At 51.4% G+C, this 18,506-nt stretch overlaps 1 protein-coding gene across 1 annotated transcript; it reads right to left on the minus strand.

Annotated features, from left to right (window-relative positions):
* Positions 1-1,721: 1,721 nt before the first annotated feature.
* Positions 1,722-18,170, minus strand: LOC114434987 (protein Niban-like). Its single transcript, XM_028404472.1, has 15 exons — positions 18,055-18,170; positions 9,294-9,424; positions 9,092-9,220; positions 8,900-9,014; positions 8,662-8,826; positions 8,192-8,307; positions 5,652-5,756; positions 5,416-5,578; positions 5,161-5,345; positions 4,940-5,086; positions 4,616-4,726; positions 4,295-4,402; positions 4,073-4,184; positions 3,759-3,994; positions 1,722-3,446 (listed from the first exon to the last, which is right to left on the minus strand). The coding sequence occupies exons 1-15, from the start codon at positions 18,107-18,109 to the stop codon at positions 2,526-2,528; spliced, it is 2,799 nt and encodes a 932-aa protein (XP_028260273.1). The 5' UTR covers positions 18,110-18,170; the 3' UTR covers positions 1,722-2,525.
* Between the last annotated feature and the right edge of the window lie 336 nt (positions 18,171-18,506).

The following is an 18,506-nucleotide window of genomic DNA, read 5'->3' on the forward strand; positions in this document are numbered from 1 at the left end:
ACACACACACACACCTTACTGTCCCATACACACACACACACACACACACACACACCTCACTGTCCCACACACACACCTTACTGTCCCATATACACACACCCCTCACTGTCCCATATACACACACCCCTCACTGTCCCATATACACACACCCCTCACTGTCCCATATACACACACCCCTCACTGTCCCATATACACACACACACACACACACCTCACTGTCCCACACACACACACCCCTCACTGTCCCATATACACACACACACACACACACCTCACTGTCCCACACACACACACACCTTACTGTCCCACACACACACACACACCTCACTGTCCCACACACACACACACCCCTCACTGTCCCATACACACACACACACACACCCCTCACTGTCCCATACACACACACACACACACACACACACACACCTCACTGTCCCATACACACACACACCTCACTGTCACACACACACCTCACTGCCCCACACACACACACACACACCTCACTGTCCCACACACACACACCCCTCACTGCCCCACACACACACACACACACCTCACTGTCCCACACACACACACCCCTCACTGTCCCATATACACACACACACACACACACCTCACTGTCCCACACACACACACACCTCACTGTCCCATACACACACACACACACACACACACACACCTTACTGTCCCACACACACACACACCTCACTGTCCCACACACACACACACACACCTCACTGTCCCATACACACACCTCACTGTCACACACACACCTCACTGCCCCACACACACACACACACACACACACACTGCAGTCTGTGATGTCTGCGTTCCTCTCGGTGGTTCCTGTCTGCACACACTCACCCCCTCAGTGTAAAGTCAGCTGACTGTAAAGTTAACATCTGTCTGTAACGGGGAACAAGGAGCAGGAAACATTTCAGACTTGATCATTAACCCTGCAGCACTCTGCTCACACACTGAGGTCAGTCACATAGTTTGGTAAATATGTTTTAATGTAGTGTAACGTTCTCCTGCACTGATGTAAGTTATGAACACTGAACTGTCTTTATTTATATAGTTTGACACAACCGAATGTTTGTTTGATTTTTTGAACGTCGGCCTGATCTGATGATGATTGTAGCCAAAAGTAACAACATCAAGTACAAACACACCCCAGAGCAGGTCAGGGGGAGCCCCGCGGGGGGGCTGTGGTCTTTTCGTCCCTTCCACATTTCTCAGGACTCCCTTTACTTTACTAGGAAATAATCTGCAGACCTCAGTTCAGACATCCCAACAAAACCTTGGGTGACATTTTGTGTGTCTGTGGGATCAAATAACACAATCATGATCCCACACATGCAGGAAGTGAACACACCTGGGCGAGTAGACGAAGCATGGACCAACTTCTTCTCAGCTCTGTCTGAAAAGTTCCCCTTAATTAGCAGCAGATCCGAGCTCTGTCACAGTCTGTGTGGATCTGAACCATTTGTCTTTATTTAACTGAATGTAATTTAAGGAGAAATGTTAACTGCCTTTTTATTGTCTTATCTTGAAAATGTGTTTTTATTCTTGATGTGCCTGAAGCGCCGCTGACATGTCAAACACGATGTATCGAGTCCTTGGAGGGAATATTGTATTTAATGTGTCGCAGATGTGGGATCACTCGGCGCACTGTGATCGATTCAGAGCGGATGTGGAAATAAATAATCAAACCACTGTGCTGCGTTTGTTTCACTGCCATATAAAGTCATTTATTATTATTATTTTCACACACAGACTGTTTATGGACGTGTATTTTATCGTACATATGTTGCACACTGTTTCCATTAACGTGTCTGAGAGCTGCTGTGCAGGGCCACAGGTGGAGATGATGCAGGTGTTCAGACAGCGTCTCTATGGCGACCAGACGATGGAGACGCTCCTTCATGACATCCATGACACGGAGGACACATGCAGGTGAAGTATCGCTGTAAAGGCACTGAGCTACACCTCCTTCAGGAGGAAAGTCTGAACCTTCAAACTGGATCTAGGAACGATGTTAAAATGGATTCATTTGGTGAAAGGGGCGTGTCTGTGGATGGTCAGCTGGACGTTTCATCAGCGGTGGACACGGTTAGCCTAGCTTAGCATAAAGGCAGGAAATAGCCTTGTTTACTGTTGAGCTGCACTTAAGCTCACTAACCTGTTGTGTGTCTGACGGCTGATTTCTGAGTATTTATTCATCATGACTATTAATTATTAGGCTTCTGCATGCTAAGCTAGGCTAATTTCCCCCCTTCTCCCACATGAAAACTGAATGAACTCTTCTACAAATGATTCATACTCAAAGCTTACATTTCTCCAGTAATAAAATATTTCTAAATCTTAAACTTCTTTAAACAATTTCATGCAAAAATAATGGTGTCTCTACAGTCACAGCGTGGAGCGGACATGTTGGTGTGTATAAATAGTTTCATGCATATGTGTTTTTGTCAGAAATGGAAGCTTCTGGTAACGACCCGGCCGTGTCCTGTGACGCTGCTCCTTCACTCCTCTGTGGGGACTCCACTGGGGTAACGCTGCACCAGCTCCTCCACCTCGATCACCTCCACCACCAGGTCACGGATCTCCTTGATGCAGTCTGGCGGCCTGGTGTCGGGGCTGGAAGCAGACAGAGACACCGCGCTGTCCTCCGCTGGTGTCTCCGCACTCACACTGGCCCCAGCCTCCACGTCTGATCCCACGCCAACGTCGCTGCTGGCGTCCTGGGCTGGAGGGGACGGCTCCTTGCTCATGGCTCTCTCCTCGGCAGGATCATCGGAGCTCACAGGTGACTTGCTGACGTTTCCCTCATCCTCCAGAACATCAGAGGTTGTTGAGACTTCATCTGTGGACTCCAGGTCTGAGGGGTCTGACTCGCTCCCCACCGACACGTCCAGAGAGTTTGGGTCTGAGACTGTGACTGGCTCTGCTTCTGCTTCTTCTTTTAGCTCTGCAGGTGCATCACCACCAGAGGGCACTGCTGACTGAACTTCCTCTTCAGTGCTGTCTGCAGTCTGCTGGGGTCCAGGTCCCTCTGGAGGGTTTTTAGGACCTTCTGTCCGAGTGTTTGTGGTCTCAGCAGCAGCAGCAGGAGGTTCTGACACACAGGTCTCTCCTGGGGTTTGTGTCTCAGGCTCAGCCTCTTCTGATTGGACGGACGTCACTTCCTCCTGGATCACAGTCTCTGGAGCTGCTGCTGCATCCTGCGTCTCACTCGGGGCGGGTTTGTCTTCTGAAGTCGGGGTTTCAGGTGTACCAGTGCTGCCTTCTTCTTCCTTCACAGTTTGGGAAACATCTTCATCTTTGGGTAGAAGTGGCTCCGCCTCCTGACGGGCAGCATCACTGGGGGCGGCCTCTTTTACTTCAGCCTTTCCCAGAGGCGTCTCCATCTCAGTGGACTGCTGCTGCTCCGCACTCTGCTGCACCTTCTCGATCTTCTTCGCTTCCTCCTCGCTAGTCTTCACTTCCTCCTGGCTCTTCTTCGCTTCCTCCTGGCTCTTCTTCGCTTCCTCCTGGCTCTTCTTCACTTCCTCCTGGCTCTTCTTCGCTTCCTCCTGGCTCTTCTTCACTTCCTCCTGGCTCTTCTTCGCTTCCTCCTGGCTCTTCTTCACTTCCTCCTGGCTCTTCTTCGCTTCTTCCTCGCTCTTCCTGACTTCCTCCTGGCTCTTCTTCGCTTCCTCCTGGCTCTTCTTCGCTTCTTCCTCGCTCTTCCTGACTTCCTCCTGGCTCTTCTTCACTTCCTCCTCGCTCTGCTGCACTTCCTCCTCCTCCTGTTTCTGAGGGCTGGACAACAGGCCATTCAATGCTAGAGGAGACGGTTGCTGCGGGCCAGGCGAGGTTTTAGCTGGAGAGGAAGGACTACTGGGGGTGGAGGCAGACGGTGAGCAGAGGCTGGACCGGCTGGACTGACTGATCAGGTCCCTGCTGTCTGTGAACAGGTTGTGCTTCTTCAGGCTTGCCGCCTCCTTCACCACTGCAGGATGGAGAGAGAACAGAAGGCGTTAGTCCTCTCTGTGAGGGGACCACCTGTGAATCATGGAGGTTTTTGTACCTTTGGAGACCTCCTTGTCCAGAATCTGCAGGAGGATGCTCTCATAAACGTTCTCCACATGGATGAAGTTGGAGTGGTCGGCGTCGATGGACTGTTCCAGACCCTGCAGCTCCTGGACACACACACAGAGAAGATGGTCAAGTCTTGCTGTCTGTCTGTGTGTCTGTGTGTGTGTGTGTGTAGTGTGTCTGTGTCTCTGTGTGTGAGAATGAAGGCCCTCACAGTGCTGCAGGTAGGAGCCAGGTTCTTTTTGATGAAGGGCAGAGTGATGGACACGAGGGCCTCCTGGAAGATCCTCTTCCTCACTGTGCTGCTGTCGTAGTCGTATTGCTGCAGGAAGACAAGAGGTCAAAGGTCAGTGTAGCTACCTGCAGACGTCAGTTATAGAAACTCATGAACTGAAGCACAGAAAAATAATTCTCTTTAATCTGTCTGAATAACTGAGGTATTCTGCACACACACACTCTGACGTCTCTCTGCAGACAGGATGGACTGTGTGTGAGGAGGAGGATCAGGTGTTGTGATCAGAACTGTCAGACAGACCTTGAGCACCCTGTGTTTGGCCTTCTCGGTGGCAGAGCCGGCGCTGTCGGGGTTGTCCTGGACCGCTTTGTGCAGCAGCTGCTCGAAGGTGCAGGCTGCGTTCTCCATCAGCTGAAACCAGACCACATAAGACCAGGTAATATGGGAGCTGCAGAGACATCAGATTCAGTTCTACTCTACTCATGCTACCGATTCATATTTCATGCTGAGTGAAGGTTCACATTACAATCACAGTGAGTCATAACCAGCTGATGGATCCCTGAGTCAGGAAATCCCTCCGCCCACAGACAGTCTGCGGGAGGGGGAGTGAACAGAGAGGAGAACCTGCTGCAGGTCGATCTGCGCGCTGTGGATCACTCCGCTGATGTCGGAGAAGCTGAATCTCTCCTGCAGGCTCTGCAGTTTGTCCTGCAGCGAGCTGATCTTCTGGTAGCAGCTCAGCAGGTTGGGCCTCGCCATGTCGGCCAGAGCCTGACGGGCAGAGGAGGAGGGCGGGTTAGAAAGAGGCAGCAGGTGCTTCGTGTCCTCTGGCTGCTTGGACAAACCTGCATCGCCTCGTTCTCTAATCCCTGAAGGACATCCTGACACACTTGGTCCATCTGGCTTTCACTCAGCTGGCGGCCCTCCTGGAATCCAGAGCTGATCGGCTCCATCAGCTCATCCAGGACGGAGCCCAGGTACGGCTGGATGGACTCGGAGCACAGCCTCTCCGCCGGCTCCGACACTTTGGCTGTGGAGAGACACCCAGCGTCAGAAAACGTCCCCCCGACAGTGACAGTCTGACAGCAGGAGAGCCGTACCTCGGATTTTCCCCTCCAGCTGCTTCCTGGAGGTGAGGATCTGGTCCATGTCGGAGTGGATCAGGACCTCCTGCTGCCGCACTGATGTCAGGCATTCCTCCTTCAGCGCAGACAGTCCCACCAGCAGGTGCTCCTGGACCAGAATGTACGCTGCCTCCACCGCCTGAGTGCAGAGAGAGGCTTCCTGTTAAAAGTCTCACAGCTTCAGAATGAATTCAGGTTCCGGGGTTACTCACGGCGAACCAGACTCTCTTCCTCTCTGTCTTCTTGGCTTTGAGTCGAGGCAGCAGGTCTTTCCCCAGAGACGGCAGCAGCTGCTCCATCACCACGTTAGCCATCACCTGAACACACAGACAGTCAGTCCACAGCTGGAGCCCCATCTCCTCCAGGGGGCGCCACAGATCACTCTTAGATTTACCCACACTGAGGAAGCTGTGCTCAGCTGGCCTGTTAACATATCTGACCGCTCCCTCTGTGTTATTTTAAAGCAGCCGCCTGACCTGTGCTGTGCAGTGATGTCTCTGTGTCCTGTGCTGCCAGCTGTGATTTAAATACATTCAAACCGTGTGTCTTCCTGCCTGCTCACTGATCACATGCAGCGCTCTGCTTCCTCCAGGACACAGCGGCGGACCGCCTCTGCTCCACCAGCATCACTTTCTTTGACAGAGCTCGCAGCTTTCGTCCAAAACAAAAGGTTCAAACTCACAGACAGTGGAGTCATCATTTTTACCCCTCCAAAATAAAAGCACCAAAAAATACACAAGAGACACCTGATGGTAGAAACAGACAGAATTCTGAGCAGCAACCACACAGACTAACATCACTGTCCAGACTCCTCTGTTATAAATATACACGAAGGAATGAGAGGCTGACCTTCTTCCTGTTGTGTACAACATCTGGTCACTCCATCATTTCATCTTTTGTGTGTCATCATTAGCCAATAACCTAACTCCTGAGGACAGGAGTGTAAGCTCCCTGAAGGACCGACCGTCGGTCTGGACCTGCTTTGGACCTGGTTCTGATCACTGAGGAGCACAACTCTGAACAAATCCAGCGAAGAAACACGTCCCAGCAGCCATGCTGTCCCCGAGCAGAGGAACACACTGCTCATTGTTTCTGTAAGGATCACAACACACACACACACACACAGCTAAACAATCCACACACACACACAGCTAAACAATCCACACACACACACACAGCTAAACAATCCACACACACACACAGCTAAACAATCCACACACACACACAGCTAAACAATCCACACACACACACAGCTAAACAATCCACACACACACACAGTTAAACAATCCACACACACACAGCTAAACAATCCACACACACACACAGCTAAACAATCCACACACACAGCTAAACAATTCACACACACACAGCTAAACAATACACACACACACAGATAAACAATACACACACACACACACACACACACACGTTCTGTCCAAATTAAGAGTGATTTATGATTTTCAGTGCTTATAAAACCCAGACAAACTGCTCCGTCTTGTTTCTTCATTTCATTCATTCCTTTCATGTCTCACTGCTGATGTGTGTGTTTCAGATGAGAGGAGCTCCTCCTCTGGTATGTGTTCTCACTGCACGTGTGCGAGCAGCAGGCCTGAAGAAAAAAAACAACAGGAAATGTCTGACCTGTGTGTCTGTGTGTGTGTGTGTGTGTGTGTGCGTGTGTCTGTGTGTGTGTCTCTGTGTGTGTGTGTGTGTGTCTGTGTGTGTGTCTGTGTGTGTCTGTGTGTGTCTGTGTGTGTCTGTCTGTGTCTGTGTGTGTGTCTGTGTGTGTGTGTCTGTGTGTGTGTGTGTGTCTGTCTGTGTGTGTGTCTGTGTGTGTGTGTCTGTGTGTGTGTGTGTGTGTCTGTGTGTGTGTGTGTGTGTGTGTGTGTGTGTGTCTGTGTGTGTGTGTGTCTGTGTGTGTCTGTGTGTGTCTGTGTGTGTGTGTGTGTGTGTGTGTGTGTCTGTGTGTGTGTCTGTGTGTGTGTGTGTCTGTGTGTGTGTCTGTGTGTGTGTGTGTGTGTCTGTGTGTGTGTGTGTGTCTGTGTGTGTGTCTGTGTGTGTCTGTGTGTGTCTGTGTGTGTCTGTCTGTGTCTGTGTGTGTGTCTGTGTGTGTGTGTCTGTGTGTGTGTGTGTGTCTGTCTGTGTGTGTGTCTGTGTGTGTGTGTCTGTGTGTGTGTGTGTGTGTCTGTGTGTGTGTGTGTGTGTGTGTGTGTGTGTGTCTGTGTGTGTGTGTGTCTGTGTGTGTGTCTGTGTGTGTCTGTGTGTGTGTGTGTGTGTGTGTGTGTGTGTCTGTGTGTGTGTCTGTGTGTGTGTGTGTGTCTGTGTGTGTGTCTGTGTGTGTGTGTGTGTCTGTGTGTGTGTGTGTCTGTGTGTGTGTGTCTGTGTGTGTGTCTGTGTGTGTCTGTGTGTGTGTGTCTGTGTGTGTGTGTGTGTCTGTGTGTGTGTTTCCTGCTGCGACTCAAACTTCCTCCAACTAATTCTGAATCAACACAATGCGGCCCGGTGGGGGGGCTCTGACAGCGCGGTGCGGCGGGCTCAGAGGGAAACGCAGCAGGAAGCCTCTGATTGGTCGGACAGGACGGGAAGAAGGGAGGTGATGAAGGAACAAACATGTGGGCTGCTCAGCTAATCATTCCACACACAGTGAGCTGCTCATTGATACCTGGTGCTTTTAGCCAGCGATCAGCTATCTGATAAACTTATTGATCACCAGCAGGAAGTGTTCACTGTTGACCCGATGATGTGGACGTACCCTGACATCGCTTCCTATCAGCATGTCCCAGGCTTCATATTTGCCTTTGTCCTGTCTGTAGAGCTGGACGGCTTTCAGGAAGGCCAGGACCTCACACGTCTTCTTCTTCAGGAAGTCTGACACACACACACACACAGACACACACAGAGCACAACAATTAGGCAGCTGGCAGGTTTCAGTGTGTGTGTGTTTCTGCTCCTCTGAGCTGGTGTGGCGAATCTGTTGCCATGGTGACAGCAGAAAGAGGTTCAACTGATGCTGCCGTGTGAGTATCAGACACCAGAGAGGGCCGTACAGATTATTTCTATCTCTGTGATTTATCTGTTGGCTGCAGCGGTCTGATCAGTCAGGCTCAGTCATACAGACTCGTGTGTGTGTGCCTCTAATCTGATTTAAATAGGATCCATTTATTGATCAAGTGTTCAGCTGCTTTAGTGGAACCATGCAGAGCGGTGTGAAGCTGTTCTCACCCTGGTTCTGGTGCCGGATGCAGTCCGTCAGGATGGACAGGAAGACAGCCTGCGTGGCCTGCTCTTTGAAGCAGAAGTACCAGTCCCTCCTGTACGGGAGACGCAGGTAGACCGGAAACTGTCCGGGGATCCCCGTCAGGGGCGGAGCAAAGTCCTCCTTCGCACCTGCAACAGAGAGCGTCAGGTGAGCCAGCGGAGCAGCTGGGGGCGCTCTAACCGCTGTCAGAGTTTGACTCACTGCTGTCATCGGGGAAACATTTGTCCACCATGGCCATGTAGGACTCCTCTGTGGTCAGAACGGTGCCCCCTGTTGGCAGCAGCTTGTGGCGCGGTGGGACCCCTTTAACAAAAGTCTGCAGAGGGAGACGCTGATCAGCGAGCTGCTCACTGAGCTGTGATTGGCTGAAGGCCGTCTGGCGCTCGCACTCACCTCCAGGCTGTCGTGACACTCCAGGCAGTAGTTGGCTCTCACCACCACGTACCTCTCCCTCCACTTCCTGGCGTCGTCAAAGTAAAGGACGCTGTCCTCATACAGCACCTTGCCCTCCTTCGGAACCGGCTGGTGAGCGAACACGATCAGTTAGAAAACCAGCTGATTGAAGCGTCATGAAGCAGCCTGTACGCTGACGTACCTTCTGTTTGAGCAGCTGAGTGATCTTCTGTTTGTTCGGTTCCAGTTCATCTTCCACCTGACAGAACCGAGCCACCGAGAACTGCTTCCTGTAGTATGGACTGAAGTCCCTCAGCTCCGCCTCGGCCTGGTCTGCACCAACACAGAGGAGACACAGAGCCTGTTAACAGTGACGCCTGTGGCTGCTGGGAGAACTGCAGTTAGTCAAGCTAGCTGGTAAACTTCATTAGCCACAGTAGTTCATAAATCATGTTAGCAAACTAGCTTCATATCCACTCAGATTGATATAATGATGTAAGCGAGCCAAGCTTAGCCAGCTAGCTTTAACCTGTCAAACTGGTGCTGTTTATATTTGTTAGCATTAGCTGATAACAGATTGGTGTTATCTGCTAATGTTAGCATACCAATACAGACAGTTGCTAAGCTAGCTGTAACGTAGCTGTAGTGTTTGTTTGACGTGGTAACATCAGCTGATGAAGACATTCTGCTTCAGTTTGGGGTCGGAACAGATGCAGGAGGTGAACTGTAGTCTGAATGAGTGGTGCTGAGAGGTTTGTCTGCATTAGCAGGCAAGCTAGCATCACTGTAAACCTGTCCAAGTCCCTTTAATAGAAAACAGTCCTCAGGCTGTTACAGACAATGGAAATACATTAAAGCCACAGTCTCTGATATGAACGATTTAAAGCAGCTTAGAGCTCTTATTGTGAAAGGACGGGTCTGAACCTCAGGCTCTGCCGTCGTCCCTGAATGCCTGGTGGTCAAATTACAGACCAACAAAAAGCAGGAGGCTGAAACATGAACCAGGAAGTGCACAACGGGTGAATTTTTGTGAAGTAAAGAAAAAAGAAAACAACAATCTGAGGGAGTCTGAAGCATTCTTCTGCCAGATCATAACATCAGTGTGGGAGCCCCACATTTCACTGGAAGCAGGTCACTGTTAGCGGCTCTGGACTGTCCAGTATTAAGATTACAAACATCCAGTCCAAGTCCCCCCAGCACCGCCGAGGCAGATCCCCTTCAGTCCCTGCTGTGGTTCGCTGGCAGCACTTTCACACCGTGACTCAGATTTCAGGCCAGACTCCTGATGTGCTGAGGAACAGCATCACAGAGAGGAGGAGGAGGAGGATCCACAGCCGTAAACACGCCACATCCATGAACTATCAGACACCGTTCTCAGGGCCATGATGCAGGAACATGCCCGAGTGTGTGGCCGCCTCTTAGTGCAGTGACGGTAATGCCCCTGTTACTATGTCAGCCTCTGTCACCGTGGAGAGGCAGGAGAAGGTGGAGCTCATCAGGCTCAGACAGCAGCAGGAGTCCTCCTAATGATCCATTCATCAAACATACCGAACACGTTCTCTTCAGAGCCTCCTGAAATGACCCCAGAGTGTTTTATTGTTGACTGATGAAGAGCAGGAGTATTAATTGTGTTCACCACATGCCGAGGGACAGAATGGAGGATTAGAGTCTTCACAGTTCCCATCAAGCTGCACTCTATGGTTCATCAGCATCAGCTGAGAGATATTCACTGTGCTCTCATGGGTATGTTGAGGATTAATGGCGGCTGTTGTTGTTGGACTGGAGGTCTGTTCTTCATCAGCAGCTGCAGTGTGAAGCTGTCGGCGTGGCTCTCAGGGGACCGCCTTGTTTTTTCCTCTGTCCTAAACAATGCCGCCTGTAAAGGTTGGAGCCGTGTGCGGCGCTTTCTCCCGCCGAGCGGTCGGTCAGACTGGATATCCTGCTGCTCGTTTCCATCTGCTGACCGCTGGAAGCCGGTCTGCAGGATCCATGTTTGTTTTCCTGCTGGAGGTGAAAGCTGTGAGGAGCCAGCAGCTGTTTGTTCATCTGAAACAACAACTGCACTGTTTGCTGTTTGTATGGACGTGTTCACATATTTTTAAATGCTGTGCTGAATGAATATATTAAGAGGAGCCAGTTAAATGCCACCTCTGCTTCCTTTAGGGGTCTACAGAGGACTAAGGGGTCCCGGGCCCAGCCCAGTGCTCACTGGAGGACTGATGGACCACATTAAGCTCCAGCAGTGAGCAGGTGAACTATATAAAAAATGACTCAGTTTAGGAGGCTGCCTCAAGTGGCCAGTTAAGGAACTGTTGAGGAACTTCTTGGTCAGTTGAGGAACTTCTTGGTCAGTTGAGGAACTGCAGTTTTTCTTGGTCAGTCCCAAGCGGCCTCCAGAACTGAGACATGAAGCCTAGTTGCAGTTCCTCTCACAGCCTCCAGGGGCTCCAGCAGTGAGTCAGTCCCCACAGACAAACTTTAATCATGTTAAATCTTAAAATGACACATATTTATGGGTGTGACCACCGCTGCTCCGCCTCGGCTCCGCCTCGGCTCCGCCTCGGCTCCACCTCTCGTCTGTATTTGGTGACGCTGCCAACATGGAGACGGCTGGACTTCAGAAACAACAGGAGACCTCACTGAGGTTTTATGACGGCCCCCATCCTAAAACCTCCATCAGACCTGGACAGGCTGCAGATGATTCCCATTACATCACATGCAGCATGTCTCTGGGGACGCTGCAGCTGCCTCACAGACATGTGATGTGTCGAAGAAGAAGAAGAAGAAGAAGAAGAAGAAGAAGAGGCCTCTTATCATGACTCATCTGCAGACATGATGCTTTCACATGGACGTAAAGCAGTCTGCTCCCTGAAGAGTCTCAGTGAGACAACACCCAGTCATCACCACACACAGACACACACACACACACAGGGACAGTGCAGCAGGCTGGAGGTTAACCTGTTTCCAATAAAACCTCAGGAGGTCTCCTCCTCCTCCTCTGCAGTGCAGCAGGATCATCTGTCCCTCAGAATTCTGTCTAACACTACACTCAGGTCGAGGAGGAGGAGGAAGGTCTCTCCTTCATCTCCGATTGCTCAGAGATGATTTGAATGGCGGTTACTCTTTATGCAAACAGCAGCAGCCGTTTGTTTAATTTATTCTCTACTTTCATACATGCAAACTCGGAGGAGGAGGAGGAGGAGGAGGAAGAGCAGGAGGAGGAGGAGGAGGAGCAGGAGGACGAAGAGGAGGAGGAGGAGGAAGAGCAGGAGGAGGAGGAGGAGGACGAAGAGGAGGAGGAGGAGCAGGAGAAATGCTCAAACTCCTCACAAATCTGAGGAGTTCATCTTCACTGTTTAATGTGCTGCCACCACTAACACCCTGTTCTGTGTGAGTCCAACAGGTTTTTGTTCACAGTCGGAACCTGCTGCTGTGTTTATAGTCGCAGCTGATCCACAGGTTGACTGGCGTCCCTGTTTATCCACTACAAAGCCAAGATGGCGGCCATTCTGTCCACCTCTTTGTACAGCATGTGAGTACCCAGAGTGCACTGCGTGTCTGTGTGATGTCAGTGTGAACACACGTATGAACAGTGAGGTCTGTGGTTTGAGACGTGTCTCATAAAGAAACCGCTGAATCATCAGTGTGATGAAGCACAGAAATGAAATACTCAGATTACTCACAGTCATCAGAGGCTCGGTGTGAGCCGCCAGCTCTCCCCCGACACACATTTAAAACAGACAGCATCATGTGTGCAAACAACACAAACAGTTTATTAAGCTGAAGCTCGTCTCTGATCGGTCCGTCTCTCTATCAGGTTTGTAGGAACGTGTGTGTTTTTAGCCTGAATCAATGTGAGCTGGAAGCACAGCTTCAGATGAACCTGAAGCTCCACAGTTTATTTTAGTCACTGTGAGTCCTCCCACCATCTGCACACTTCACATGCAGCGCTCTGATCATCTGTGTGTGAGTCTTGTTGCTCTTTGTGTGTCTCTGCGGTTGTTTGATGTGTCTCTGTTCTCTCCTCTGGCGCCTCCTCTAACGCTGTCACTTCAAACAAACGTCCCGTCCGTCGTCTCTGCACGTCTCAGAATTACCTGCAAGCACCCACTGCTGAACGCCTCGCTCCACCTTTGCCTGTATCTGAAAGAAGAGCCGCTGCCGGGCCTTCTTCGCCTGCCGCTGGGTGCTGGCAGACCATGTCAGGTGGTTAGTGATGGTGATTCCACAGAGCTTGAAGCTAGCTAGCTCGCCGGCAGAGGCCGGGATGTTCTCGTTCAGCCAGGTCTCCATGATGATAGCGGCGCAGTGGGCGTTGAATCCTGCTGCTCTGATTTCATTCATGTTGTCAGTGAGAGGTCTGGAATTGCCTAGAAAGAGAATCTGCGATGGTGGTTTGACTTGGTCCATGTTCAGTCTCAGTCTTAGGCCTGCAGGACATCACCTGGCATGACTCCACGAAGCTCGGAGTATCTCTGGTGGGAGTCTGTGTTGTGTTGTTCACCAATTAAAAGTGGTCATATGTTATGTCTGTGTAACAACGTGACCCTAGGCGAGCACCGAGCCGTGGCTAGCAGCGCTAACGCCGCCATCTTGTCTGCAGGGAGACACTTTGCTCTGTTTGTCTGTGTGTTTTATGTCTTGTTTGTCAGCTGGTTAAAAAGTGACACCTGTGTGTTTAGGGTGTTACACAACAAGAACATGAAACCAGCCACACCCACGTGCTCATCCAGACACGCAACCTCAGGGAATCCTGCAGGTGTGCAAGAGTTTCACTTTTTACCTGATATGGAAGCATCCAGCGGGGACAGAGGGACGGCTGTGTGCTAGCAAACAGCCCACGGCGTCCTTTCACTGACAGCAAGGTCGGTATGTGGACTACCAGTCCCACCGGACAGACCTGCTCCTCAGCATTAATAAAGTCAGAGAACAGCTGCCTGTAAACCAGAAGTCACTCTGGGTTCATCAGAGTCATAAAACCAGAGTGACGCCCGCGGGCCTCTGCAGGAGGAATCAGTCGAATCGATCGATGTCCAGGAACATCGGACACACAACAGGCTGGAAAACCAGGGGGCGCCACAGGTCAAACGGTGCCTGAGCCAGCAGCAGGCTGGAATGGGCGGGGCTTCAGCTGTCGCCATGTTGGCATTACTGGTGATTCCAAGCCACACACCCCTGACATGGTCTGTGGGGAGACTGACCCACTTTTGGAGCTATTGGCCCCTAGAGGCTACTGGAGGAACTGCAGTTGTTTTGCCCTGGAGGTCACAGCGAACACAAAGGTTTCTATTTCAACACTGAAAGAGGAAATAAGTCACCTCCTGCTCCGACTGTAGGACTCAGACTTATCAGTCAGTTTATGTAAAGTGGAATTGTCCTTTAGGATGAGACGCCACCTGATGATGTGTGCCTGAGCACAACAGTGCATGTGTGCACACTAAAAGCTTTATGGATTCAGGTCTGCTGCCAGATTTATACCCGAGCCACATCCTGGACTGACTCAGCTCTGATTCATACATCAGGACTGTGTCCATACACACATCAGGTTTCAGAGGTCTGAACGCAGCCTGGGGGGGGGGGGTGACTGAAGACCTTCATCCAGCTGAAATGTGGAGGCTCCTGAAACATGTGAGGAAACCCACCAACATGTCAGACCTGAAGCTGCTCTGAGGGACGGACTGAACTCCTCCAAGCTGAGGTCACACACAGGTCATGATGGATCATCTGCCTCATCCTTCATTTCTCTGATTCTCTTTAAAATGATGACGGTGACCCAGTTTGTTCTCCACATGTCTCACCAGTGAGGACAAGGAGACGCTCAGCAGGGTTGAACATCTGTAACATCTGCTCCGCATTACTCAGCTGTTTCCTTCAGACCATTACTCATCAGGAGCTCTCGCTGACTCGTCTTCACGGAGGACCGTGGTCCTTCCTTCACGTGACCTTTCAGGTATTTATTTTTACCCTCGCGCTCCGTGTGACTGTGTGAGTCGTGGTGAGTTTTACGGACATCCCTGAACGCAGCACGGCTGGAACAGTTGGAGATTCTGGCTTAGCTGTTTTTTTGCTGCCATTCTTCACGCTGTGTCACTGCCTCCAGCTGCCATTACACCATCCCTCAGACATCCAGAGCCTGAAACTGTGAGAGTCTCCACAAAGAGAGGAAGCGGCTGCTGGAACACACCTGCTGTTCACTGAGGCCGAGCTTCTACAGCGAGCTACACCAGACTACACCGAGCTACACCAGACTACACCAGACTACACCGAGCGACACCAGACTACACCGAGCTACTACACCGAGCTACACCAGACTACACCGAGCTACTACACCGAGCTACACCAGACTACACCGAGCTACACCGAGCTACACCAGACTACACCGAGCTACACCAGACTACACCGAGCTACACCAGGCTACACCGAGCTACACCAGACTACACCGAGCTACACCAGACTACACCGAGCTACACCAGACTACACCGAGCTACACCAGACTACACCAGACTACACCGAGCTACACCAGACTACACTGAGCTACACCAGACTACACCGAGCGACACCAGGCTGCACCGAGCTACACCAGACTACACCGAGCTACACCAGACTACACCGAGCTACACCGAGCTACACCAGACTACACCGAGCTACACCAGACTACACCGAGCTACACCGAGCTACACCAGACTACACCGAGCTACACCAGACTACACCGAGCTACTACACCGAGCTACACCAGACTACACCGAGCTACACCAGACTACACCGAGCTACTACACCGAGCTACACCAGACTACACCAGACTACACCGAGCTACACCAGACTACACTGAGCTACACCAGACTACACCGAGCGACACCAGACTACACCGAGCTACACCGAGCTACACCGAGCTACACCAGACTACACCGAGCTACACCAGACTACACCAGACTACACCGAGCTACACCAGACTACACCGAGCTACACCAGACTACACCGAGCTACACCAGACTACACCGAGCTACACCAGACTACACCAGACTACACCGAGCTACACCAGACTACACCGAGCTACACCAGACTACACCGAGCTACACCGAGCTACACCAGACTACACCGAGCTACACCAGACTACACCGAGCTACACCAGACTACACCGAGCTACACCGAGCTACACCAGACTACACCGAGCTACACCAGACTACACCGAGCTACACCAGACTACACCGAGCTACACCGAGCTACACCAGACTACACCAGACTACACCAGACTACACCAGACTACACCGAGCTACACCGAGCTACACCAGACTACACCGAGCTACACCAGACTACACCGAGCTACACCAGACTACACCGAGCTACTACACCGAGCTACACCAAGCTACACCCTGCCTCACTGCACAGACCCACAACAAGCTCATGACTGCGCCCGAGCAGAAACGATGGCAGCACTAATGTTACGTTCATACGAATAATAACATCAGCGGTACAAAATAGTTCCTGATCAGAGAGCTGATGAAAATCTGACTTTATAAGTTCAGTTACAGATCGTTGAAGTATTGGAAATAAAAGTGGATGAATGTACATTCTTCTGTCAGTCTGACCCAAACCAAAGGGAGCGGTCGTCCTCCATCAGCTCATGAATCACACAGAATGCTCTCCGTCCAAGCCTGGAAACTACCAGCCTCCGCCCTGCACACACACACACACACAGTGTCTTCACCCTGTACATACACACTGTCACTGCATCCACAAACAGGCTGCCAGGAAAATCTGACAGAGTTAACCACACAGACGGGTCCCAAAGTCTGCAGGCCGCCGAGCCGCAGCGAGCCGCAGGAGGTGAAAACCACGTCAGACCCCGGTGAACATCAACACAACAGAAAGAAGCACTTCAGCGGGCGCACGGCGGCAAAGGATCGACTGTTTCATCCTCCCACTGTGAGCATGAGGCTGCCCCGTAACCACGGCAACAGCTGCAGCCATGCCACAGGTGTCAGCTTGAAGGACAGAGCTTCCATCACTTTTTTTATTCTGTTTGTTTACATGCCCCCCCCCCTTTTGTGTGACCCTGGTGCTGTAACTTAACACACACAGAGTCAGAGAGCCCATCCACAGACCTCTGTCTGCAGCTGCTGGGATGTTTTTGAGGTTTTTCTTCACCTGCTTCGTTCTGGGCGGTCACAGAGGGACCTGCAGGGCGAGGCTCTGCAGCCGCCGCTCTTCAACTTACTAAGTTGTGAATACTTTAAAGAGCAAAGGAGGGAGTGATGTGAATTCTATAAATTACAGTCACATGTTCAGAGTGTGAAGAATCGTGGGAAATTATAAAGTCAGGAAAGCAAAAACAATCCAGGACATGTTTTGGAAGGAAAAGCTGAAAAACTTAGGAGGAAAAAACTTTCTTGATAAATTCTGAATGTATGAGTGAAACGCCACATATGACGTCATAACAGCAGACTCTGAGACATGATGCCCACCTGAGGGGGCGGGGCTTCAGCTCTCTAGGAAAGTGGAACACACACACACACACACACACACACACACACCTGTGCACCAGGTGAACCACAGATCCAAACATCATTTGTGTGTGGACACCTGTCCTCTATCTCTCTCACACACACACACACACAGTCCAAACGCACCCACACCCACGGACACAGAGACATGACACAGAGATGTCCCCTCCACACTCTCACGTCCCCTGCCTGGACTGGAATGCTGCCGCCCGCAGGCGTCCAGGTGGAGCACGAACCGGCCGGACAGGTCCCTGCTGCCCGGCACAGATTCACGCTCACCCGCCGCTGTAGTTTCCGCGAGAAGTCCCCACGGGGACACAGACACGCGCACTTTAAGACCGAAACACACTGAACCAGCGACACACACACACACACACAGCGAGCTGGAAGTTTGCGCTGAAAACACACGCAGACACGAGCCTCCGTGTCCGGTGACACGCAGCGCGCGCTCGCGTCCCTCACCTCTGATGTAGTTTGACCTGGTTTCATCCAGCAGGCTGGACGCGGACACCCCCATGCTGCTGCAGCCGCGACACGATCCACAGGTGGCTTCAGTCCTGCAGGTACCCACCCCGTCATCGATCTGCGGAGGAGGAGGAGGAAGAGGAGGGGGCGCTCCTGCTGCTCCTCCTCCTCTTCCTCCTCCTCCTCCTCTTCCTCCTCCTCCTCTGAGCGTCACTCCGCTCACTTTTCATCCCCAGAGGCGCCTGATGAGCAGCCTGCAGTATAATTATGATATGATGACGTGTCTCACCTCTTGTTGCAGCCTTTGTCCTGTCTTTGTGTCTTTGTCTGTCCTGTCTTTGTGTCTTTGTGGAACTCTTTGTGTCTTCTGCTTGTTTGTTAATGTGTTTGTGTTGCTGGTGGTTTTGTGTGACTGTTTTTTTTATGCAGACTTTAACACACAAAGTAAA

The sequence above is a fragment of the Parambassis ranga genome, chromosome 4 (assembly GCF_900634625.1).
Source record: "Parambassis ranga chromosome 4, fParRan2.1, whole genome shotgun sequence".
Classification (NCBI taxonomy): domain Eukaryota; kingdom Metazoa; phylum Chordata; class Actinopteri; family Ambassidae; genus Parambassis; species Parambassis ranga.